The sequence below is a fragment of the Ylistrum balloti genome, unplaced genomic scaffold (genome assembly GCF_031769215.1).
Source record: "Ylistrum balloti isolate Yb309-2 unplaced genomic scaffold, AGI_CSIRO_Ybal_v1 Utg370840, whole genome shotgun sequence".
In the NCBI taxonomy this organism is placed as follows: Eukaryota; Metazoa; Mollusca; class Bivalvia; order Pectinida; family Pectinidae; genus Ylistrum; species Ylistrum balloti.
Window position 1 is genome coordinate 104,463 of NW_026782484.1, and position 26,397 is coordinate 130,859.

The 26,397-nt window shown below is 35.5% G+C and overlaps 1 protein-coding gene and 1 pseudogene across 1 annotated transcript; both read right to left on the reverse strand.

Moving 5' to 3' along the window:
• Positions 1-1,143: 1,143 nt before the first annotated feature.
• LOC132558953 (uncharacterized) lies at positions 1,144-16,115 on the reverse strand. Its single transcript, XM_060223578.1, has 9 exons — positions 16,052-16,115; positions 14,694-15,286; positions 13,028-14,374; positions 11,716-11,829; positions 10,850-11,285; positions 7,663-7,914; positions 7,233-7,378; positions 4,171-4,276; positions 1,144-2,523 (listed from the first exon to the last, which is right to left on the reverse strand). The coding sequence occupies exons 2-9, from the start codon at positions 15,253-15,255 to the stop codon at positions 2,487-2,489; spliced, it is 3,000 nt and encodes a 999-aa protein (XP_060079561.1). The 5' UTR covers positions 15,256-15,286; positions 16,052-16,115; the 3' UTR covers positions 1,144-2,486.
• A 4,057-nt stretch (positions 16,116-20,172) lies between these two features.
• Positions 20,173-25,103, reverse strand: LOC132558894 (neo-calmodulin-like; annotated as a pseudogene).
• Positions 25,104-26,397: the final 1,294 nt, after the last annotated feature.

Below are 26,397 nucleotides of genomic sequence, written 5' to 3' on the forward strand. Positions count from 1 at the left end.
GAATTGATTGATTACTTAGAACAAAATAAAGTATTTCATATGGATAATCTATCTATTCGATGTGGCGTGGTCGGCAGGCACAAAGAAAGTGAGACAAGTCAGGGTCCCAACCCTGACAGAGCCACAACGCTTTGAAGATGGGACAATAAACAAGGAAATTGAGACAGGAATAGCTAGCGTCGAGTGAATGATTTCGTAAACGTATAGACAAAGACAAGAAGATACGGATAAATGTACAAGGCCACACAATCAGAAAATTCAGAAGAGGACAGCTTGAGATAGAACAGTATTCATGTATCAGGGTGTCCTCAGTGTAAATCTTTATATCGATACTATTTATTTAGTCTTTACACATCATAAAACTGTCATGAAAATATCCGCTCTGATATTCAATAGACAAGTTTGTATATAATAAGCTATATAATAGGGTTTCAGACAACTCATTTCCCCTTTTCTTTCAATTTACAACCACATTCAGGCGGCGATATGAGAACGTTCCACCACATGGAATTAGCTGATTTTTTGGTACACATATGAAACAAGTAAAGCTCTATCCGATTTTCTGATGGAAATTTGCATCAAAAACTATATAACGGGAGAAAATTGCAAATTTATGGCATTTTTCTTCATAATTGTGTCTCTGCAAGTGCATTTTCATCCGAGAATATTTTTTTTTATGTTTTATGAATAAACACGATGTTTTTTGAAATATTTATCAAAAGAAATTTATACTATGTTGCGAATTACAATTTCGAGATAACCTTCTTTTATTTACGAACTTATGTCTTTGATGCTGAAATTGACAACATTATAAAAATACATTTTCACTGAAATTATGAAATCTGGGTGTTGGAAAGGTGCAAAATTATTTTTCGGAAAAGAACAAAACAGTAGTTAAGCTAGATAAGAAATTATACGGGGGCAGGCTCCTATGGAGAATTAACATTACTGGAAACAGAACCTTTCTTATCATTAAGAGCAAAAACAGAGAAGAGAAATAAGGGAAAAGATCCAACTTTCGAAGAGTATAATATATAAATCAAATAATGGTGAGCACCAAGATCCCTCTGGAATCTATTGTTTTATTTATATTCGTACTTATAACAATTTATCTAAATAAAAAGAAAATGGTAAAAAATTACAAAATATTTTCGTTTATTTATTACTTTTTCATTACTATCACGCCATGCAATGAGAAACGTATCCGGTAAACCGGAAATAAGATTGACGCAAAATGTCCCCGGTCATAGAAACACGGCTAAGTCGAACCATCTGATCAGTCAAATATTTCATTTGGTCCCATCGACTTCCACTTATCCATGTTTTACTGTATATATTGAAATTATACACTTGAATGTCTCATCAACCACAACACTAACAGATAGGAATTTACTGTAAAGAAATTAATACTCATACACAGAAATTTGAAACCACCAAATGGTTTGCTGTCTGTCATGTCTTTGTATTATTATTAATAGTATGTCATGTCATTAGCGGCCTACTGATTTGGTCAATAATGTTTGATTTAAAGAGAACACACCATCAACATATCTGAAATTAAAATACTTGACAAAAATTTTGTGTTAAGTTCTGATTAATGCTCTTTGATAAATGCAGCCTTGTAGGAACACAATTAGAAACAATACTATTTTTTGATAATCAATCTGCATTGTTGTTCTTTGACTAACATATTTTATCTGCCTGATAATGTATATGATCTCCGGAATATTTCACTAAATTCAGAAACTGATATCTACAACATATTGACAACCAAAATAATATAGAATGCAGTGTATGTATCACAATCATTGATAAGTAAATAATTTATTCATCACAAACTACTTGAACATCCAAACCCAGGACTTTGATGTCCTTCAGAGGATGGCCACAATGCTGTACATTTTTCCTTGGTGACCTTCAGAAGTACAGCCATCCTACTCAATGTTTCTCACTGATGACATTCATATGTAGGGCAACCACATTGGACATATCCCATTGAGGACCTTCAGATGTACAGCCACCCAGCTGTCCATTTCTAATCGATGACCCTCAATAGTGCAGCCACCCTGCTGTACATTTCTAATCAATGACCCTCAATAGTGCAGCCACCCAGCTGTCCATTTCTAATCGATGACCCTCAATAGTGCAGCCACCCAGCTGTCCATTTCTAATCGATGACCCTCAATAGTGCAGCCACCCAGCTGTCCATTTCTAATCGATGACCCTCAATAGTGCAGCCACCCAGCTGTACATTTCTAATCGATGACCCTCAATAGTGCAGCCACCCAGCTGTCCATTTCTAATCGATGACCCTCAATAGTGCAGCCACCCTGCTGTACATTTCTCATTTATATATGTTCCTCTTTAATAACCTTCAGAAATATGGCCACGGTACCTTTCCCATTGATGAAATTCAAAAGTACAACCACCGTACTACGTTTCTCATTGGTACACTTCAGAAGTATGGTTGCTGTACTGTTCATTTCTCATAACTCATCATCATCATCATCTCTCCAATTATCACTGGAAAAAGAAAAAAAAAAAAACAAAGTTTTATTTTTACCTACAAGCATGATAATTGAACACAAAACATGTACAAACATTGTACATAAGTTGGCTACAATGTGTATATAATCAGCTTTACTCACACAAATGTGCTTACTCACAGTCTAAAGAGAAATCTCATTTCCAAAGGATATAGTTGAAAACATGAAGCACTCCAAGTAAATGAAAAGTACCAATTCTTAATTTCACTAATAGCAGGTAAGGATTAATTGTTGTTTTCTCAATCATACTTTCTCAATAACAAGAGGCCCAATGAGTCAGCAGTGCTTGCCTGGTCCAGATATACCAGCCAAATATCATGCCTCTAGGTTTTTTAGTTCATGAGGAGAAGTCATCTAAAGGGGTGTTTTTTGACAAATTTGACACCTGGGACTTTGAATATTGGTCAAAGTCATTTTTTGCAAACTTTTTCAGGCTTCCTACTCGGAACATACCAGCTAGAAATATCAAAACATTTGGTCCATTGGTTGTTTAAAGAAAAAAGATAGAAAGAACAACAGACACTGCACCATGGCATAAGCTCACTTGGCCCTTCAGACTAGGTGAGCTAAAAATTCCAAAAAATTCTTAATTGAACTCATGGTACAATAAAATCTCACAGTCAGGCAAAGGGAGTAAATATTAAGTCTCCCATACATAGTGTTCATCACAGAACCTGTATCCTGTATGTATTCTAAGATTAATCTATCTCAGTCTGGGGCTGATGTTCTGTAACCACATCTTGTTAGCTTTTCCTCCTGGAATGAGATGTTACTGAATGTTTGCCAGAGACTTTGAAAAATTGATCTCGAACATATACAGGTATTAGAATGGATCCTAATTTGTGTATAAAATTTTATCAAAATTGTATCAATTTTTTTCTGTTGTTTGCATTTCTGTACTTTTCAAATCCATAAAATTACTTCCATTTGGGTTATATTTTCAGAAACACAGCTGGATATGACCTCATAAATATCATATGACTTGGTCTCAAATCTCGTATACAGGTACTATGCAGACAGACCAAATGTGACAGAAAATTCTAATACATCTGATTTCACTGTCTCGTATACGTGTATAGCTGTATAGGAAACACCAGAGGGATCTTGGGGCCCATCATTGTGTGATCTTACTTTTCTCTTCTTTCCTCTTATTTTCTCTTACTTATATACGAGAACTGATAATTCCTCTTATGCAACTCGAAGATGGTGGTCTGTCAGCCATTATGTTTTTCTGATCAGTCCCAAAATCAAAAGTGCACAATTAGGGACAAAGAGAGGTATTCTACCTATGAAATTTGTGAGAGATCCAGCCAGTACTTTTCAATAAATAGTGATAACAAATCAACCATGTCCAAATCAAAGATGGTTGTCCATTGGCTATTTTGTTTTACTGATCAAAAGTGCACGACTAAGGACTCAGGAGAACCTACATATGAAATTTGAGAAAGAGACATCCAGTAGTTCTCAGGAAATAGTCATTCAAAAAATGTTCAAAGGTGTACAACTGACAATTGAACACCGGGTGATTTGAACAGGCACCATCAAATGATAAACCATCCCTTTATCTCAGTGATTAACTCACTGATCTGTCTCACAGAACGTGAAATAACTGCCATGTACTCACTCATTGTCTGAACTCAGCTCTGGATTTGAGCCATCATCATTGTCATCCCCTTCACTGTCCCCTCCATCAGGATCATATTCTTCATCTTCTGCAAACTCCGCAGCCACTAAACTCAAAGGAAACCAACAACTACAATTTTTTTACAAACATGTATTGTGGTTTTGCTTGATAATCATAAACATGTTTTATTTTTCCAACGCAAGATATTGATTTCACAGTATCCTTATTAAGATTAACACTAGATATTGATTTCACAGTATCCTTATTAAGATTAACACTAGATATTGATTTCACAGTGTCCTTATTAAGATTAACACTAGATATTGATTTCACAGTGTCCTTATTAAGATTAACACTAGATATTGATTTCACAGTATCCTTATTAAGATTAACATTAGATATTGATTTCACAGTGTCCTTATTAAGATTAACACTAGATATTGATTTCACAGTATCTTTATTAAGATTAACACTAGATATTGATTTTATAATGTCCTTATTAAGATAAACACTAGATATTGATTTCACAGTATCCTTATCAAGATTAACACTAGATATTGATTTCACAGTGTCCTTATTAAGATTAACACTAGATATTGATTTTATAATGTCCTTATCAAGATTAACACTAGATATTGATTTCACAGTATCCTTATTAAGATTAACACTAGATATTGATTTCACAGTATCCTTATTAAGATTAACACTAGATATTGATTTCACAGTATCCTTATTAAGATTAACACTAGATATTGATTTTATAATGTCCTTATTAAGATAAACACTAGATATTGATTTCACAGTGTCCTTATTAAGATTAACACTAGATATTGATTTCACAGTGTCCTTATTAAGATTAACACTAGATATTGATTTCACAGTGTCCTTATTAAGATTAACACTAGATATTGATTTCACAGTGTCCTTATTAAGATTAACACTAGATATTGATTTCACAGTATCCTTATTAAGATTAACATTAGATATTGATTTCACAGTGTCCTTATTAAGATTAACACTAGATATTGATTTCACAGTATCTTTATTAAGATTAACACTAGATATTGATTTTATAATGTCCTTATTAAGATAAACACTAGATATTGATTTCACAGTATCCTTATCAAGATTAACACTAGATATTGATTTCACAGTATCCTTATTAAGATTAACACTATATTGATTTCACAGTGTCTTTATTAAGATTAACACTAGATATTGATTTCACAGTATCCTTATTAAGATTAACACTAGATATTGATTTTATAATGTCCTTATTAAGATAAACACTAGATATTGATTTCACAGTGTCCTTATTAAGATTAACACTAGATATTGATTTCACAGTGTCCTTATTAAGATTAACACTAGATATTGATTTTATAATGTCCTTATCAAGATTAACACTAGATATTGATTTCACAGTATCCTTATCAAGATTAACACTAGATATTGATTTCACAGTGTCCTAATTAAGATTAACACTAGATATTGATTTCACAGTGTCCTTATTAAGATTAACACTAGATATTGATTTCACAGTGTCCTTATTAAGATTAACACTAGATATTGATTTCACAGTGTCCTTATTAAGATTAACACTAGATATTGATTTCACAGTGTCCTTATTAAGATTAACACTAGATATTGATTTCACAGTGTCCTTATTAAGATTAACACTAGATATTGATTTCACAGTGTCCTTATTAAGATCAACACTAGATATTGATTTCACAGTGTCCTTATTAAGATCAACACTAGATATTGATTTCACAGTGTCCTTATTAAGATCAACACTAGATATTGATTTCACAGTGTCCTTATTAAGATCAACACTAGATATTGATTTCACAGTGTCCTTATTAAGATTAACACTAGATATTGATTTTATAATGTCCTTATTAAGATAAACACTAGATATTGATTTCACAGTGTCCTTATTAAGATTAACACTAGATATTGATTTCACAGTGTCCTTATTAAGATTAACACTAGATATTGATTTCACAGTGTCCTTATTAAGATTAACACTAGATATTGATTTCACAGTATCCTTATTAAGATTAACACTAGATATTGATTTTATAATGTCCTTATCAAGATTAACACTAGATATTGATTTCACAGTATCCTTATCAAGATTAACACTAGATATTGATTTCACAGTGTCCTTATTAAGATTAACACTAGATATTGATTTCACAGTGTCCTTATTAAGATTAACACTAGATATTGATTTCACAGTGTCCTTATTAAGATTAACACTAGATATTGATTTCACAGTGTCCTTATTAAGATTAACACTAGATATTGATTTTACAGTGTCCTTATTAAGATTAACACTAGATATTGATTTCACAGTGTCCTAATTAAGATTAACATTAGATATTGATTTCACAGTGTCCTAATTAAGATTAACACTAGATATTGATTTCACAGTGTCCTTATTAAGATTAACACTAGATATTGATTTCACAGTGTCCTTATTAAGATTAACACTAGATATTGATTTCACAGTGTCCTTATTAAGATTAACACTAGATATTGATTTCACAGTGTCCTTATTAAGATTAACACTAGATATTGATTTCACAGTGTCCTTATTAAGATTAACACTAGATATTGATTTCACAGTGTCCTTATTAAGATCAACACTAGATATTGATTTCACAGTGTCCTTATTAAGATCAACACTAGATATTGATTTCACAGTGTCCTTATTAAGATCAACACTAGATATTGATTTCACAGTGTCCTTATTAAGATCAACACTAGATATTGATTTCACAGTGTCCTTATTAAGATTAACACTAGATATTGATTTCACAGTATCCTTATTAAGATTAACACTAGATATTGATTTCACAGTATCCTTATTAAGATTAACACTAGATATTGATTTCACAGTGTCTTTATTAAGATATACCCTAGCTATTGATTTCATAGTGTGCTTATTCAGATCAACTTCTCTCTTCTTCACATCCTATTTGTTAAGTCTTCTTCATAGGATAGGATCAAACTCTCTAACAGTCATTAATTAATTGTTGCCACGATAATCTTACATTCCTCTATATGTTTCTCTGCATCGTATTTAAGTGTGATGTCAGCTGCCTCTGGATGTTCTGCTTTGTACTTCTCAATACCAGCTGCAACTGCTGCTCTCATCTCCGCGATATGGAGTTCACGTGGATTTGAATATAAATTGCACCTGTAATGTAAAAAAGTACTACAGCTTAAGAACATGCTCACTAATTTACCAGATTGACCTCAAAATAACTACAATCAATAACAGTGTATAGAGAAACTGCTTCATTCACTTTTTCCAAAGAACTTTAAGGATCTGTGAAAATGTGCCATTATGAAATTGGAAATTTGCTGGTTCGTTTGTATTATCTCAGTCTAGCAAGTTGTCCTAAAGTATGGATGTTTCATTTGTATATATCTGAGAGCAATTGTTCATATGAGAGATTTATCAAAAATAAAGTTACACACTTTTCTTCATCATCATCATCAAAATGGTCATAATCATCAACTGGCTTTTGACACAAGTAGCACTGGGATGCACCACAGGTACAGGTCATCTTGTTACAACCGTACTCCTTGTAGAACCTCCTGTGGCACATGTGGCACTCACGAAGCATGGCCTCTGACACACAGGTCTCAATATATGTCCTCATATTCCTTTCTCCTTGTTTCTCAATCTCATTACAACCGAGTGGAATATGGTTGGGTTCCTTACAAAGCCTGAAGCAAACAAAAATGAAAGACTTTGTATAAAAACTTTGAAGAAAAGGAATATTAAATGTAATGTTTTCATAACAGATATGACTAATTGAGCTCCACACTACACAAAATCACCAGCAAAGACGGAAATACTGCATCCTCCTTCAAGATTGTGTGTTTTTGTAATCATTCACACACTTTTTCAGAAGGCTAATGTAAAAACATAGACTTAGGAGATAGTATGCTTGTTTTTATGCATATACTGACGATTAGATCACAAAATTTGGTTTTGACTGCATCTCTTGTCAAAACCAAATTTCATGATCTAATCTCCAGTATATGCATAAAAACATGCCTACCATCCTCATTCTAAATATATTTATGTGTTAAAGTGTTGTAATTATCAAAACATCAACAAAATTTGATGAAAACAAAGACCTGCAAAATTTACTTTGAAACAGTTCCTCACATTGTCTAAGCCAATCAAAACACTCCTTTCTTCTATTGATGAAGCAGAATCTCCATCCACTTTCCAGTCAAGTTGTTGATAGATTTGGGTCAGAATGTTGGTCGAGGCATATGAAATAGCTAAGAGTGTTTCTCTGCCTGGATTATTAGTTGTTTATATTGATTCTTGGTGTACATACCTGAAATTCCTAATGTCTATCTCTGAATGGTAAAGGTATTTGTTCACTAAAATATACTGAGCCCCAAAAAAGTTTATTATCATGTGAAAATCCTTAGTTGTAACCTTTGTATATACTACTGTTGATATCAATTATGTAAAGTTGTGATTGCAAATGATGAAATGGCAACACTGTTCACACTCACACATGTGTAAAATCCTGAATTCTGCACATGCTATCATGTTGCCAATACAGCTGAGTTTTCACAAAGACGTGCTCTTTATAATGCAGTCCGTCGCAAATACATTCATTCAGTGAAGGTAGCGCGAAAAATGTTCCTGAAGCATGATGCCATGATTGACACAATTGCAGAGAGGAATGGCTCTAGGAAGTTTGCATGCAGGTACCTCTGCCACTATTGTAGCCAGGCGCTTGGGATCTCATGTTAGCTTGTTGGACGCTTCAAACATACAAGTTCTGTTTCAGATCATCCCTGGACAGGGAGACCAAGGGAAACAACTCAGGCCCAAGATCGCTTCATCCAGGTAACTCACCTTCAAAGTCACACCCTTGTTTGCTGCACAGCCACAGCCAACTACAGTTTTACCAGAGGGATAGCATCCATCCCCACAATGCTCCAGTATCTATGGGTTTCCTTGCACAAAATAATGTGAATGTCCTCCCTTGGCTGTCTCTTTTACCGGATATGGCACTGATAGAACATGTGTGGGATGAAATTGGGAAAAGAATCGCTGCTGATGAAGCTCCATTGACATTGGCACAACTTGAACAGAGACTCCTTCAGGAATGGGATAAATTTCCCCAGGCATTCTGCCAGACTCTCAGTAATTCCATGAGACAACATTGCACAATCTGTATCAATGCCCAAGGAGGACACACACATTATTGACCGATTTGTGATTTTTCTTTCATGGAGGTGCCTTCATTAAATAGACAATAGAAATTGTAAATTTTAGGAAATGAAATCTAGCCACATTTTGTTTAATTACAATTTTAAAAAACTATTGAATAAATCACTAAAACTTTAGTTCCTGTTTTTGATTTCTTACAAAAAGACATATATTAAATCAGACATGCTTTTCTTTTGGGGCTCAGTATATACTGATGTAATCAGGGGAGAAGCCATAATAAGAGATCATAATGGGAAATTCACCTAATGTTGTCAGTGCATTCCTTCCAAGTGGAGATTGGGATTTATGTGTCATTCTTTATGGAATTATTCAGTAAAGGTAGGAGACAATACTATGTGATATGATTTCACTGTGTTGTGATATTATTAGCTAAAATTGATCCCTGGATTGAGAATATCGCCTACTGTAACGGTTATTGTCATTATCGACATTCTGACATTAGGCCTACCTTCAAACTTGCTGGAAGCAGAGAAAAGTAAATCAGAATATCTCACAAAAGATTATTATCATCATACTCTCCACTTCATATTTCGATGACACATTTTTGTTTGCATGTCATTATAATAAATGTTGATGTCGATCATACGGTGACTACCGTCTTAGCACTATCATTAGAAACCATGGGTATATCAGATCACAAAAATTATTCAAAGAAAAGAACCTTCCATAACCATTATTTTAGAATACTTGATTGTCCATGAATTGGCATGAGTCAAAATAGAGGTTAATTTGTCTAAATTATTCAAGGAATATTACTTTTGTTTCTGTAAAATTTCTAATGTACACTATATAGGTTTACCTTCACCATCAACGGATTGGGAATGAAATGTTGGACACATGCCTTTCAGTAATCTTTGAGACACTCTGACTTCAGACACTTACAAACATGATTCCTAGACATCCTGGATTAAGACACACACAGGATTCCTTTAGACACTCTGGAATGATGACAATTACCTATAAGATTCACGTTAACACTTTGGATTAAGACACTTACCTGCAGGATTCCTTTAGACACTCTGGACTAAGACACTTAACTACATGATTCCTTTCAGTGCTCTGGATTAAGACACTTAACTACATGATTCCTTTCAGTGCTCTGGATTAAGACGATTAACTACAGGATTCCTTTAGACGCCCTGGGTTAAGACACTTACCTACAGATTCCTTTCAGTGCTCTGGATTAAGACAATTAACTACAGGATTCCTTTAGACACTCGGGAAATAAGACACTTACCTACAGGATTCATTTAGACACTCAGGATTAAGACACTTACCTACAGGATTACTTTAGACACTCAGGATTAAGACACTTACCTACAGGATTCCTTTCAGTGCTCTGGATTAAGACAATTAACTACAGGATTCCTTTAGACACTCGGGAATTAAGACACTTACCTACAGGATTCCTTTAGACACTCAGGATTAAGACACTTGAAAACTTTATCATTAGGATTAGAGATGATGGTAGCAAAGCTACAGAAAGGACAGCTGACCAGGTCTGGTATGGCTGCCTGTTTGACCTCCTCTTCCTGCATTCTCCTCAACAAGATGGAGAACATGTTTGGAGACATGACAGCCTGTAGTACAGGAAGTGGGAACTGAAAATCACAATTATCTGTGAAACAAGGAAAGACACACTGTCCATCTCCAATGGCAACCTCTGATGACCTTTTTATACAGTCCTTGCAGAAAAGATGGCCATCCTGACAAGATGCCATATCCTCAATTAAGCACTCATCGTCATAACAACAACCACATTCAAGAAGTTCTTCATTTTCTTTAGCTTGCAATCGCTTTAATTCTTTGAGTTTCTTTTCCTCTTCTTGATGATCTAATAAATGAAAATCATAACATTACTTAACTGTCCATGTGGTTCTGGTAGAAATGATGATAAAATGGCTACTCCTTTTATTTGCAAGTCATGTTTGTATTTATAGCTTTTGATTATGTACTTATATATTCTTGCATGGTGATGAAAGAGGGTATGATTTATATATGGGATTTAAAAACCATGGATTTTACATGCATAGATCAACATTTGATACACAAGCTGTCATTGTATTCATCTGTATGTTAAGTTTAATTTGCTGACTGTTGTACTTCCAGTACAAAGTCAAATCAATATGTTGTCTGGGTGGACAGAAGGATCAGTGAAAAAGACAAGACCACACCACTATGCTGCAATGATGTAACAATAAAAACATTTCAATTACCTATCAAAGAAAAGCTAAACCACACCTAGGATAAGTTCTGAAACTCACCTAGAATTTCATCTTTGTGAGCCACAAACATTTTTTCGTAAAAGAAAAACTCATCAGGTTCTTCAGGCAGTGGCTCCTCCTGTCTGGGCACTTGTTTATACTTCCTGGATTCTTCTGAAATGACATATAACCACACAGATATATAGTTACAACCAGCAATCAAGGTGCAGTATTTTTGTGTTTCTAAACCAATTTTGACTTAATGACCAGAAAGACTTACATTCCAGATATTTGCAGATATACACTTTTATTGTTAAATCCTCATTCTTTAAAACGTTTGATCAGTCAATCTAACAGAAAACATCTATGATTAGAAAAGTCACTAACAAAATAAGTCATTTGAGTTAATTAAAAACATTTACTCCAAGGTACAAACCATAAGTGTGTTCATCTCTTCATACCCAGCAATTGTATGCAAGGTAATGAGGCTGTGAATATCTACATTTTCAATGCAATGGTCAATTGACTTAGCCCTGATGGTATGGGGAAAACCCTAGTGGCAACTGTAACATAACTTTGTCCACCTCTTTTTATAAATCAAGCCAGAATATTGTTATGGAATTGGTGAGAGGAAACATTTCTCCAACTCCCCAGCCATCACTTGATTATCTCCTAATTGATTAAGTAAATGTTATGTGCAAGTTTGCATGAACAAAGGATTTAGAAAGATGTCACATCCATGGTATTCAGAAGACCTTTGTGAGTATGCTTTTGGCTCCCAAAAGTGTGTCAGTATGTGTCTGAATCCCAAATATGTGCTTTGACTGTTGGCTTTAAAAAGATTGTAAATTTCATATTCCTTTTGACCCCTGAAAGTTGATTTCTGAAATTGACAGATGTCAAGGGTCACCTGAATGCCCTGATATCTAGTAAAGTTAACACCAGGAAGAAGTTTTAAGAATGTGGATACCCAAGAAAAGGAAATCAATTATTTCACATGTATTGTTTCATAAAAATTAGAATTAAAACAAAAATTAAAAAAAAACAAACAAACAAATAAATTGCAAAAGAAAAAAAAACAACACACTATACTATTGGATCCTACTGTTTAAATAAATTGCTTGCAAAGTTTATCTATATATGATATACAGTTTCCATGTCTATAACTTTACAATAAATCACTAAAATATTAAAGAAGTATAAACATAATATGTTAGCTGTGTCTGTGATATCAAAACTTCTCACCTGTGTATCACATATTCTAACATTTGTGTCCGGAATGTAACTTGTCAATCCTGACAATAAATACAGATTATATAACAGTAACTAGACAATACCTGAGTTTATCCGTCCCTTATTTAAAGCAACCTACCTGGCAGATCTTTAATCCTTTCCTGTATTTCCTTTTTGCTAGCAGTATAATGGAATTTGTTTTTTGTCGTAATATATAAAAGAAATCCTGTCTTTAGTTCTCTGAAGTCATTTCTGATCTGTGCCTGCACATGTTGTCGGTAGTTTTCACCCATCAGCTTGTTGCTTTCTTCAAATGTACTGCATGGGTCTGGAAACCTTGATAAGAAGTCCTTCAAATCAAATGTCATATTTTCAATTCGTTCCTTTATGGTGAGTTTTTCCTTCTCTTTCATTACCTCTGCGTATTTGGGATAATCCTTGTTTTCAAACATGGCCCATGCTAGGTTTTTTACACGATCTTTATCATCTTGTCGTTTCTCTAACTCATTATAAAGATATGTAGGATCACAGTCCGGAAAGACTCCCTTCAGCTCATCCACCTCATCACCGATATTGTAAGCAATCCTCTTTCCCATAGGAACTGTATCATCTAGTGAGCTTGCATTGCTGCTTCCAATACTAGGGGTGCTGGTCGGTACAATTCTCATCAACTCCTCAATCACCAACTGGATGCGATTCTTCTGATGGTTGTGGGCCTCTAGATAAGCATATATCTCGTTTGGGTTGACATCTGGTAACACTTTAGCAACTATTCTCATGTCTCTGTAGAGCGGGTCACGATGGAGGGCGGGGTCATCAGGCAGCGTCTCCACCCTGGCCAATCGTGTAACAGATCGACTTTGCAGAAAATTTACCACTAGATCTATCCTATTGGCCTGGTTCTCTCTTTCTTGTAACAACCTAAATACTTCGTTGGGGTTAGCCCCTGGCAAGACTTCAATAACTCTCTGGACATCTGCTGCAAAATCTTCACGAGTGGTCAGTAATGAACTGTAATGCTTGGTCAGTAATTTGCTGACCACTCTGTCTACCCTGTCCAATCGTTCTCCCTCAGAAAGTAACAACTGGTGAATTTCATTGGCTGACAGAGGCAGGGCAGACATGTTAGCCATGGACTTGTCAATCACGGAAACAAAATCCTCCATGAAGGATGATGGAGTCTGGCCCAGCTGCTGTTGTGTTGATGAGGAAGTCAAAGCATGCCCAGCTTCCTCCAGAATTTCATTGGTCACCAAATTGACACGGTCAGGGTTTCCTCTGTGTTCCTTTAGTTTGTTATAAATCACATCAGCATCAACCCCGTCAACAATACCTGCTATGAGTTCAGCATCCTGCAACACAGATGGGATTTTTGTAAGGGTAGGCACAACAGGTAAGTCATTTGTGTTTTCCTCAGTGATCACATTTTCTGTTGCTGACCTTTCTGTGACCTCCTGAGCATCAATATTTTTCTGTTCATTTTCTGCTTCTAAATCATACTCTTGTGGAACACTGATAGAAGCATTATTCTTCTGTGACCTCCTGAGCATCAATATTTTTCTGTTCATTTTCTGCTTCTAAATCATACTCTTGTGGAACACTGATAGAAGCATTATCTTTGATACCTGATTCTTCTGTGACCTCCTGAGCATCAATATTTTTCTGTTCATTTTCTGCTTCTAAATCATACTCTTGTGGAACACTGATAGAAGCATTATCTTTGATCCCTGATTCTTCTTTGACCTCCTGAGCATCAATATTTTTCTGTTCATTTTCTGCTTCTAAAACATACTCTTGTGTAACACTGATAGAAGCATTATCTTTGACCCCTGACTCTCCTGAGACCTCATTTGTTCCATCATTTTTTCTGTTAGTAGCCTCTAAATTATATTCCTGTGTACCACTGGGGTCAGAATGGTTCACAACCTCTGACCCCTCAGTGACCTCATCAGTTCCATAATTCTTTTCTACATCCTCTAAATTATACTCCTGTGTACCACAGACGGTAGAATCATCCATGACCTGTGACCCCTTTGTGATGTCATCATTACCATTGCTTTTTTCTGTTGTTTTCCCTTCAAGATTGTACTCCTGAGTACCATTCAGGGTAGAACCACCTGTGATCCCTGACCCCGCTTTGACCTCCTCTTGCACACCATTTTTACTTTCTAGCACTCCCACCAAATCATACTCGACAGTATCTGATCGTTTCAGGCTATGAACATCACCATCACCTGTGAAATCTGATGTCTGGTTACTGCTACCTTCCTCAATTTCAAATCGAGGGCGTTTAGAAGGGGGCTCCTCGCTTGACTCCTGGGTAACTAAATCTGCCTTAGAGTCTATATCTAATCTTTCAGCTGCCATGTTTTTATATAGTTTCAATTGAAACCTCTCTCTGCAAGAAAATAAAAAAATAAAAGTAACATGAAAAATTGTTGTAGCAACTTATTTATGATGATAACAACTTGATATGGTGTCACATTTTCACAACCCTGCCACAACACAAGACATGTTATATTAACATTATTTGTCATTATAAATAAAAAAAAATATTAAAGAAAAATTTTTTTTTACGTATGGATTCATTAGATCTCATTATTTCCAGTCATTTTATTTTTTAGTTAAACGGTGCTTTCTGGATTTCCCAGCGAGAACATTTTATAATTTTTACACGTATAAAGAGAGATAACTCTGTTATGTTGGAGGGCTCTTAAAAAAGTGCGGATTTTATATAGGTAATTTGTAAACAACCAGACACGTCAAATCGAACTAAATGACATGTGTAGGGAGTGTACATGTATGCCCTTTTGTTGTTACAAAATGTGACAGCACACAAGAAGCTATGACTAACGCAGGTGGCGAGCTTTTGTAATCGACTATTTTCTCGTAATCTCGATTTAGTAGCATTATTTCAAACATATAGTTAGAAAGAATGTAGTGTGTGTTACCTCTATCGACGTGTATTTGGGTTCGCTACTGGTATAACAACTGATCCTCCTCTCACAAGAAACATGGTGAAATAGGCCTACCTGAAGTTGCTTTTATCAGCATTTCATTTTATGTTGAGTGGGCGGAGTCACAATGTAACAAGATTCAACAAGAACTGCTGACAAGTGATAAAGGTCTGTTGAAACCCAAGCATGACGTTAATTTAACGTACCATCTATAGATCTAACGTACGGCAAAGACGGTTCAAATTGTAGCTAACATCATCGCCATTAGGTCGACATCTTGAAGTCGACCAGCTATATATACTACATATAAACAAAGTGAAGCCAAGAAAGATAACCGCTGTTGACACTGCTTAATCAATGGTATCACAACACTATTATCATAACAAGTGCACAATTGACAGGAAACCCGTTGGATTGTTGGAGCACGGACCTTGTCTGTCAAGCATCTCACGGAAGTTAAAAAAATAGTTGTTTGAATCATTTCAGAAATTAAAATAAGATTAATTCCTTGTTTCGTTTAGTCCACTTACGAATTCGAAATCAGCCAGGCACTGAAAGTATTACATAATCTCGCGCAAATCAAACTTTGGGAAAATGGTCAATAGTATTGCAACACCAACTAAAATGTAGGTTTACCTAATTATTTCAACAGCACTGGACTATCGAAATTAAATAACCGTGAAAAATGTATTTTCCACAGTTCTTGGTTGATTGATAAATTGTTCAACGGTGAAACTTCACATAATGGATGTTGTCACATAGTCAATTTGAAGTTAATAATTACACACATCACCATTCTGACCTATTGAAGAAAAGCAAAAAATAGTTCGTTTCAATATACGAAATCTGTTTAACCTTAATTCAATTTAATCCAGAGGACTATGTAATGCTGGTTATTCCTCTCGAAAGGTATAGAAAACACAAATTATCTGTCCACATTTTTGTTGTTCAATATCATCATCGGAACTTCAATCAAATTTGAAGGAGTGTGGATTTAATCAACTTGTTTTCATGACTTTAAATACATTAACAAAGGTGTCACTTGAGTCACTTACATAGAAATCTGATTTCCCTATCAGTAATTGCGGAAGATGCTATTAAAATAACACGAGCACCATTTGCAGGCGCGGAATCAGGATTGCGACTTAGAAGAAGCGCACATTTCTATTAGCTGAAATTGTGTCCTATACCTCCATTTATTTTCCATATTTTCTTTAGTTTTAGTTTAGTTTCAATATATTTTATTGATATATATTATGACAAAAGGATTAGTGAGTATGTTCATTTAGACTTCTACAAATACCATTCACAACATATTTACAATTGAGGTCACGTGATGGCATGAACCATTAATAGTAACCAACAAGCTGATGAAACACACTGTGAGTTACAGTGAAATCAAGGATTCGGAGAGAGAGACAGACAGACAAAGAATCAAATCTTCCCGGCCTACCAAGAAAATTGGCAAGTTTTAGATTATCAAATAAAGAAAAACTAGTGTCACAATTACAGAGTCTATTTATCGTCTAGACATCGGTTCCAGATCGTCAGGCATTTCTGATTTGTCGAACCGTATCACTTGAACTTTTGAGTATTTAACTGCTCGACCTCGCACCTGGACAATTTTGGTTGCTGTAACAAAGTTGGCTTCCAGAAAGAATGAAAATTTGTGTTTATAACCATCCACCGTAAATTTATTTATTCATTTTTTTTCTTCAAATTTGTGTTCTTTTTCTTAATGCACATTTTTACATGTCAAACCTACTCCCAGATATGATGAAATAACCAATCAGCCTGGCCTCGAATGGCGGTGTTTTGCCGTCGTCTGCTCAGTGAAAATCCATTAGGTATATCAGGTCACGTCTTCTTGCAATTTCTTGTTACGAAACTCTTAACGAGGACGTCTTATATTGAAAAACTGGTGATTTTTAAGTTGCCAGTGTTAGTGACTGATTTTCAATTTGAATTAACCGCGAAATTGCAGAGCGACCGATGAAAAATTAACTTCATTTAAATGTGTGAAGTTTGTGTTATAAGAAAAGAAGTTTGCCAAGAAATAACGTATATTTCAGGAAAAAAAACCATAAAACCTTGAATCCAACTCTTAAGAAAAGGTGCACACATCAAACACAAATATTCACCATTTTCGCACAATTATTTTACTTTGATTTTTTTCTGTCATCAGAATGTCATTCCCGTTCAAATGATGATTTTCTGTAATACACGTGTACTTCTGGATCACTGTAAGCTAGCGTCTCTGTGATTAAGTAATGTGATCAGAAACGCAAATTTAAATTTGAATAAATTATATAGTATGAACGCCAAAACTACCCCCTCAATCCTCCTCCTCCTCTCTCTCTCTCTCTCTCTCTCTCTCTCTCTCTCTCTCTCCAAAAATATGTAGTTAGTGTATTTGTTGCCATATGGCTATTGCGTTGTCTAATTATATTTTGTTATATATTGGGGAAAGGGTGTTTCATAAGTTGTAATAACTTGTACCTAATCGTGTTGTAATAATTTTTGCAATAAAATACGTTTAATTGAATAATTCAACACATTTGAATTAATTGTGCATTTGTTTGGTGGCAGTTCATTGACATAGCGTACATTTTGCGAGCAACAAATTGTTTTTAGGGGTCTAAAACTAATGCGTAAAGGATATATCTATTATACCATTGCACCATACTAATTCTGCATATGCACATTGACGAACAATTTGCACAAAGAAGTCTTATGAAGGTTACAGATACCTCATTGAGGTATATTTCATTTTTTCTGTGATTTTTTTACATAACGTCATAACCATGATATACATATATAGATCGTCCGTATCCTCCGTTTCATGTTTACCCTACCTGGCCAGAACGGTCATGTGACCACACGGCACACCAATAGGGTTACTTTTTTCTCTTTAAAGAGAAACTTTATTTTTTTATTAATAGATCTTAAAAGGCAGTACAGAAGTGTAAAAAAGACGCTACATATTTTTATTAGGAAATATAAAATAGGCAGAACAGATGTGTAAAAAGAAGCTTTACTTTTAAATTAGGAGATACAAAATAAGCAGTACAGAACTGTAAAAAGATTTCTGGTCAGAGGCATTTTGGACTTAGAATTGCGATATCTGGACAAAAGCTTCCCCGACCTATGACCAACTGGTCAGTGCCATTCTGGACTTATAACCACAATATCTGGTTAAAAGCATTCCCGACCTAGAGACATGATAACTGGTTGGTGACATTCTGGAATTAGAATTGCGATATGTGGTCAAAATCATTCCCGACCTAGAGACATGATAACTGGTTGGTGACATTCTGGAATTAGAATTGCGATATGTGGTCAAAAGCATTCCCGACCTAATGACATGATAACTGGTCGGTGGCATTCTGGAATTAGAATTGCGATATGTGGTCAAAAGCATCCCCGACCTAGGGACATGATAACTGGTCAGTGCCATTCTGGACTTATAACCACAATATCTGGTTAAAAACATCCCCGACCTAAGGACAAGATAACTGGTTGGTGGCATTCTGGACTTATAACCACAATATCTGGTTAAAAGCATCCCCGACCTAAGGACATGATAACTGGTTGGTGGCATTCTGGAATTAGAATTGCGATATGTGTCAAAAGCATCCCCGACCTAGGGCCATGATAACTGGTCAGTGGCATTCTGGACTTATAACCACAGTATCTGGTTAAAAGCATCCGCGACCTAGGGACATGATAACTGGTCAGTGCCATTCTGGACTTATAACCACAATATCTGGTTAAAAGCATCCGCGACCTAGGGACATGATAACTGGTTGGTGGCATTCTGGACTTATAACCGCAATATCTGGTTAAAAGCATCCCCGACCTAGGGACATGATAACTGATCGGTGGCATTCTGGACTTATAATTGCGATATGTGGTCAAAAGCATCCCCGACCTATGGACATTGTAACAGGTCAGTGGAATCCTGAATTTCAAGTTTGAAGGGAATCACTTTGATCCACATGAAAGACCACAGAGGTCAAACGTGTTACAATGTACAATAGCCAGTGAGAAATGCAGATCAATGGACTTCTTGTTTCTCATTGTAAAGTAAACAATCGTTGATCACAAGTTTGCTTTAAAGGGTTTATAGGTCAAGGCCAATGAAACTATAAATAGAACATATATTGTGTCTGGAGGTGTGGCGATATCAACGTTCAACAGACATCCAGTCTTTCTTCTGTTGTTCAACTGACGATTAAGACGCAGAACAAATAATTATTTAATGTTTAATGTAGAAAAACAAAACATTGAATTGTCAATAAAAATTTTAAGCTTTTAGAGATGGCCATCACTTGGAAAGTAACACTTTAGCAAATTCTGAAACAAACACAAATCATATATCAGTGATATGTGGCAAAATTTTCAATAAACAGGCCAATTTTCATACTTAGAATTTCTTAAAAGATCTGAGTCTTTATTTTCAAAACATGAAGAACTTAAAGCCTTGTTCGTTTTGATAGAGTAGCTAGCAATGTGTGTTTTTTATCGCAGAGAGAATATGTAGATTGAGTGAGGAGACAATTGTGTTCTAGAGAGTTGGAGATGGAGTTGTCTGTGGTATTTACCTTGATAATTAGGGTTATGTCGAGCACACAATGGTGTGAAGGTTACCTGTGATATTTACCTTTGGAGTTAATATGTCCACCACACAATGGTATAAAGGTTACCTGTGATATTTACCTTGATAGTTAATATGTCCATCACCACACCATGTTGTGAAGGTTACCTGTGATATTTACCAGTGGAGTTAATATGTCCATCACCACACAATGGTGTGAAGGTTACCTGTGATATTTACCTTGATAATTAATATGTCCATCACCACACAATGGTATGAAGGTTACCTGTGATATTTACCTTGATAGTTAATATGTCCATCACCACACCATGTTGTGAAGGTTACCTGTGATATTTACCAGTGGAGTTAATATGTCCATCACCACACAATGGTGTGAAGGTTACCCGTGATATTTACCTTGATAATTAATATGTCCATCACCACACAATGATGTGAAGGTTACCCGTGATATTGACCTTGATAATTAGGGTTATGTCCACCACACAATGATGTGAAGGTTACCTGTGATATTTACCTTGATAATTAGGGTTATGTCCCCCACACAATGATGTGAAGGTTACCCGTGATATTGACCTTGATAATTAGGGTTATGTCCACCACACAATGAAGTGAAGGTTACCTGTGATATTGACCTTGATAATTAGGGTTATGTCCACCACACAATGGTGTGAAGGTTACCTGTGATATTTACCTTGATAATTAGGGTTATGTCCACCACACAATGAAGTGAAGGTTACCTGTGATATTGACCTTGATAATTAGGGTTATGTCCACCACACAATGGTGTGAAGGTTACCTGTGATATTTACCTTGATAATTAATATGTCCATCACCACTAAGATCTGCCTCTCGTATCATGTCATTCACTTCCTCTTCTTGTAATTTCTCACCAAGATTTAACATCACATGTCGTAATTCTGCAGCACTGATATAACCATTTCCTTCTTTGTCAAAAACTCTACAAACGCATCAATCTTCCCAGTACCTGTCAACACATCTGTGATAAAAATTGTTTTACATTATTTCTAACAAAACATGGCTACAAACTCTCGGTACTCGATCTTCCCAGTACCTGTCAACACATCAGGATAAAAATTGTTTTAGATTATTTCTAACATTAAACATGGCTACAAACTCACGGTACTCGATCTTCCCAGTACCTGTCAACACATCAGGATAAAAATTGTTTTAGATTATTTCTAACATAAAACATGGCTACAAACTCTCGGTACTCGATCTTCCCAGTACCTGTCAACACATCAGGATAAAAATTGTTTTAGATTATTTCTAACATAAAACATGGCTACAAACTCTCGGTACTCGATCTTCCCAGTACCTGTCAACACATCAGGAGAAGAATTACATTTAGATTATTTCTAACATTAAACATGGCTACAAACTCACGGTACTCGATCTTCCCAGTACCTGTCAACACATCAGGATAAAAATTGTTTTAGATTATTTCTAACATAAAACATGGCTACAAACTCTCGGTACTCGATCTTCCCAGTACCTGTCAACACATCAGGATAAAAATTGTTTTAGATTATTTCTAACATAAAACATGGCTACAAACTCTCGGTACTCGATCTTCCCAGTACCTGTCAACACATCAGGATAAAAATTGTTTTAGATTATTTCTAACATAAAACATGGCTACAAACTCTTACTGATCTTCCCAGTACCTGTCAACACATCAGGAGAAGAATTACATTTAGATTATTTCTAACATTAAACATGGCTACAAACTCACGGTACTCGATCTTCCCAGTACCTGTCAACACATCAGGATAAAAATTGTTTCAGATTATTTCTAACATTAAACATGGCTACAAACTCTCGGTACTCGATCTTCCCAGTACCTGTCAACACATCAGGAGAGGAATTACATTTAGATGAGTTCACACAGCATTATTTTTTCTGAGAAGTCCATCACTTGTTTTTATTGCACAGTACAAGCCATCTTTCCATGTATCACACAGAACCTGTATATGCCATATTTGGTGTATAAATTTTGTGCTAGTATTGTAGCCTCAGGATCAAGAATCAATCTTAAAATGCTCTAGGTTGTTACATGACCAAACAAAATGTATTTTTTTCTCTGTATTTGTTGATATCTGGCCAGATATTGTATACTTTGACCCCTTCACCTAATCATAATCATACGATAAATATATGTTAGTACATAACAATCCCAAAGGATTGTGTTAACAATCAATACAACAAATCACTGCTTTTGACATATGCCCCAAAACCACTCATAAAATGCACCTAGAATTCTCAAACAGGAATATTCCAAAGAAAATCATGGATAACCATACAAATCAAAAGCCCTGGCAGGTTAGCAGTAATACAGGGTGAATAACCATACAAATTAAAATTCCTTGCAGGTTAGCAGTAATACAGGGTGAATAACCATACAAATTAAAATTCCTTGCAGGTTAGCAGTAATACAGGGTGAATAACCATACAAATTAAAATTCCTTGCAGGTTAGCAGTAATACAGGGTGAATAACCATACAAATTAAAATTCCTTGCAGGTTAGCAGCAATACAGGGTGAATAACCATACAAATTAAAATTCCTTGCAGGTTAGCAGCAATACAGGGTGAATAACCATACAAATTAAAATCCTTGCAGGTTAGCAGCAATACAGGGTGAATAACCATACAAATTAAAATTCCTTGCAGGTTAGCAGCAATACAGGGTGAATAACCATACAAATTAAAATTCCTTGCAGGTTAGCAGCAATACAGGGTGAATAACCATGCAAATTAAAATTCCTTGCAGGTTAGCAGCAATACAGGGTGAATAACCATACCAATTAAAATTCCTTGCAGGTTAGCAGTAATACAGGGTGAATAACCATACCAATTAAAATTCCTTGCAGGTTAGCAGTAATACAGGGTGAATAACCATACAAATTAAAATTCCTTGCAGGTTAGCAGTATAACACATAAACTTGTTGTTAGCACTAGTACTCCAAGTCTACATTACTTACCATCAATGTCTGCCTCCCGAGCCATCTGTCTAACCTCATTCTCCGAGGGATTGATCCCAAGGGACCTGACCAGAGAGCCTAGATCCTTTGTTGTCACCCGACCATCTCCATCCATGTCGAACAAACTAAAGGCCTCTTTCACCTCTAAAAACAGATACATCCACAGGCAATATCATTTCAGGAGTGTTTAAGGTGGATCTGAGGTTTTTAGCCAGTAATTATTTCCTAGATAAAGTCAGGTAATGTAAGGTAAAATGTGGGGCTGTTTTTGAAGAAATTTTGCTGGATCTAGTCATTTACTTGATTGTAATACAAATGAAAAATGTGATAATTATTGCATGAAAATTGTATATAAAGATACATTACCTCGAAGTTGGGAGTCTGACAATTTTTCACCCTGAAAAGAAAATGCACTTTCAGTCAAGTTAATTTTATTTTAGTTTATGTGTATATCTTATCTGATTTTCAAACCTTCAACATCAAACTACAAAACATTTAATCTGGAAATCAATAGACTTGCCATCATTACATGACAAGACCAATGTATACATCTTATAGTTATAAGAATTGTTTGTATTTTAATGCACAGATATCAGGTACTTACCATTTTCATTAACTGCTTGTGAAACCTGAAACAGAACAGAAATATATATTTGTAGTACGGAATCAGTGTAAATGTATCTTGGAATCAGTATATGTGATGTTTGGAATCTGTATATACCAGGTATGTAGTTTTGAATCAGTACATATGAAGCTTGGAATCAGTATACATGCAGTTTGCAATTAGTATATATGTAGTTTGCAATCAGCATATATGCAATTTGGAATACGTATATATGTAACTTCGAATCGGCATATATGAAGCTTGGATTCTGTGTATATGTAGCATGGAATCAGCATGCTTGTAACTTGGAATCGATATGCATGTAGTATTGAATCAGTATATATGTAGTATGGAATTATTCATCCTAAATACTTCAGGGGTTAAGACCACGTTCGCTCTATGCAGAAAACAATCGAAGTTAAAAACGACCAGTTTCTCTACTTTACCTTCCACAGAATCTGTAATATTTGATGATGTATGATGGTGCTATCTCGCTACTTAATTAGGACAAATACATGGATATGAAGCTGATTCCAAACTACTCCCCCATACCCCCTCTCATAGAAGCTTCAACGATTTCATAAAATGTTATTTTATACTACCCGTCTTCTTACTGAAGAAAAGTTGGCCTTTGTTGTGAATTTATGACGTCGTTGTTTTATTCTTTGTGACGTCATGATAGGGTTTATGATTTATGTAATGGCGTCATCATTTAGATAGCTACATGAATATATGACAAACAAGGACACGACCATGGCATAGCCCCGCGCTCACATAAAACAAAAAAATCACTTACCAGATCTTTGTTTTGTAAACTTCACTTCTGTCTGATAAAATGTAGAATGACCAGGAAATGATCAGGGACGGGTTAGTTAAAGGTCCGTAGTCCAGAAACACCAGTAATCAGTGCCTTTATCTGTGACGAGATACAACCTGTCGCCATCACACAGAATCAACCTTACGGGGCCAACTTATCACATACTTCTATAAACACACCATCAAATCCGTCCTCATCTGAATATAGATCAAACGCCATTTCAAAGAAATATATAATCGAGTTTCTGAATCATATGTCGCATGTTTCACAAAATAGATTTCCAACATATATTTTTGCTAGTAGATGGAATTTACTATTATCTAATAATATCCAGTGATTCTAACACAACCTTAATCCGTCACAATTCTCATATATCTTGAATTTGACGTTCGCTTATAATTGTCGTGCTTTTCTAATGAAAAAAAGAGAAAAACTCCTGATCTAATTATCCTATCAAATCTATCATACCGTTACTCAGTTATGTTCACAAAACATTGGCGGAAGGTTTGTACAGCTCCAATCGGGATTTTACTAACCATACAGACCTAGGTACAGGTGATCTATTCTCTGATCCATTAATTCAAACCTGTCTGGATACGTGAGGTTCTATGATTGTACGAGTTGCCCTTTTGTTGGACCTTATGAGCTGACACCACTTGGAGTAATATTTCAAACACTATACATTCGATATTTCCAGTCTACATGCTATCAAAACAACACTACGCACACAAATCCACGATTTATGAACGGTCATGTAGTTGGCCAAGGATGAAATTCGGACATCGAAGTCGGCAGCGTTATTGTTTATTGATGAGGAGAGAGTTTCCGGTGGCCGTTCATCTTCTGTTATCTCACTATCGTTTACGTAACCTCACACAAACCTGCGAAATTAGCTTCTTCGGCACATGATTCATTCTGTCTTTACCCCTCCATCACTTTAACGGTAGTGCTGTTAGCCTTTTTGACCGGTAATATATGTTCTCATTGTTACGTGTCTGTCTGCTGATGATGGGCTTACAGAGCAGTAGTGCATCAAACAGTTGCGTTGCAGGAACATTATCTGTACAATGTACTTTATCTGATGTCAATAAATGTGAACAACACCAATAGAAAAAAATTAAATTAGTGAGTAGATGGTCAATGCGAACCATATATGTAACACCGATGGGACAACGCGAATCAGAGATCTGTAACGTACGAATGGGGCAACGTAATCCACATATCCGTAACGGTACAAATGGTGCTCCGAGAATCAAGGATCTGTAACGTTACCTATGGGGCAACGCGAAGCACAGACCGTAAATGTACCAATGAGGAAACGCGAAAAACATATTTGTATCGGTAACATCGGGCAACGATAATCATAGATCATAACGGTCCCAATGGGGCAACGCGAACCATAGATCTGTATTGGTGCCAATGCGGTAACGTGAACTACATATCTGTAACGGTGCCAATGGTACAACGCGAACCATAGGTCTGTAACTGTACCAATGGGGCAACGCGAACCATA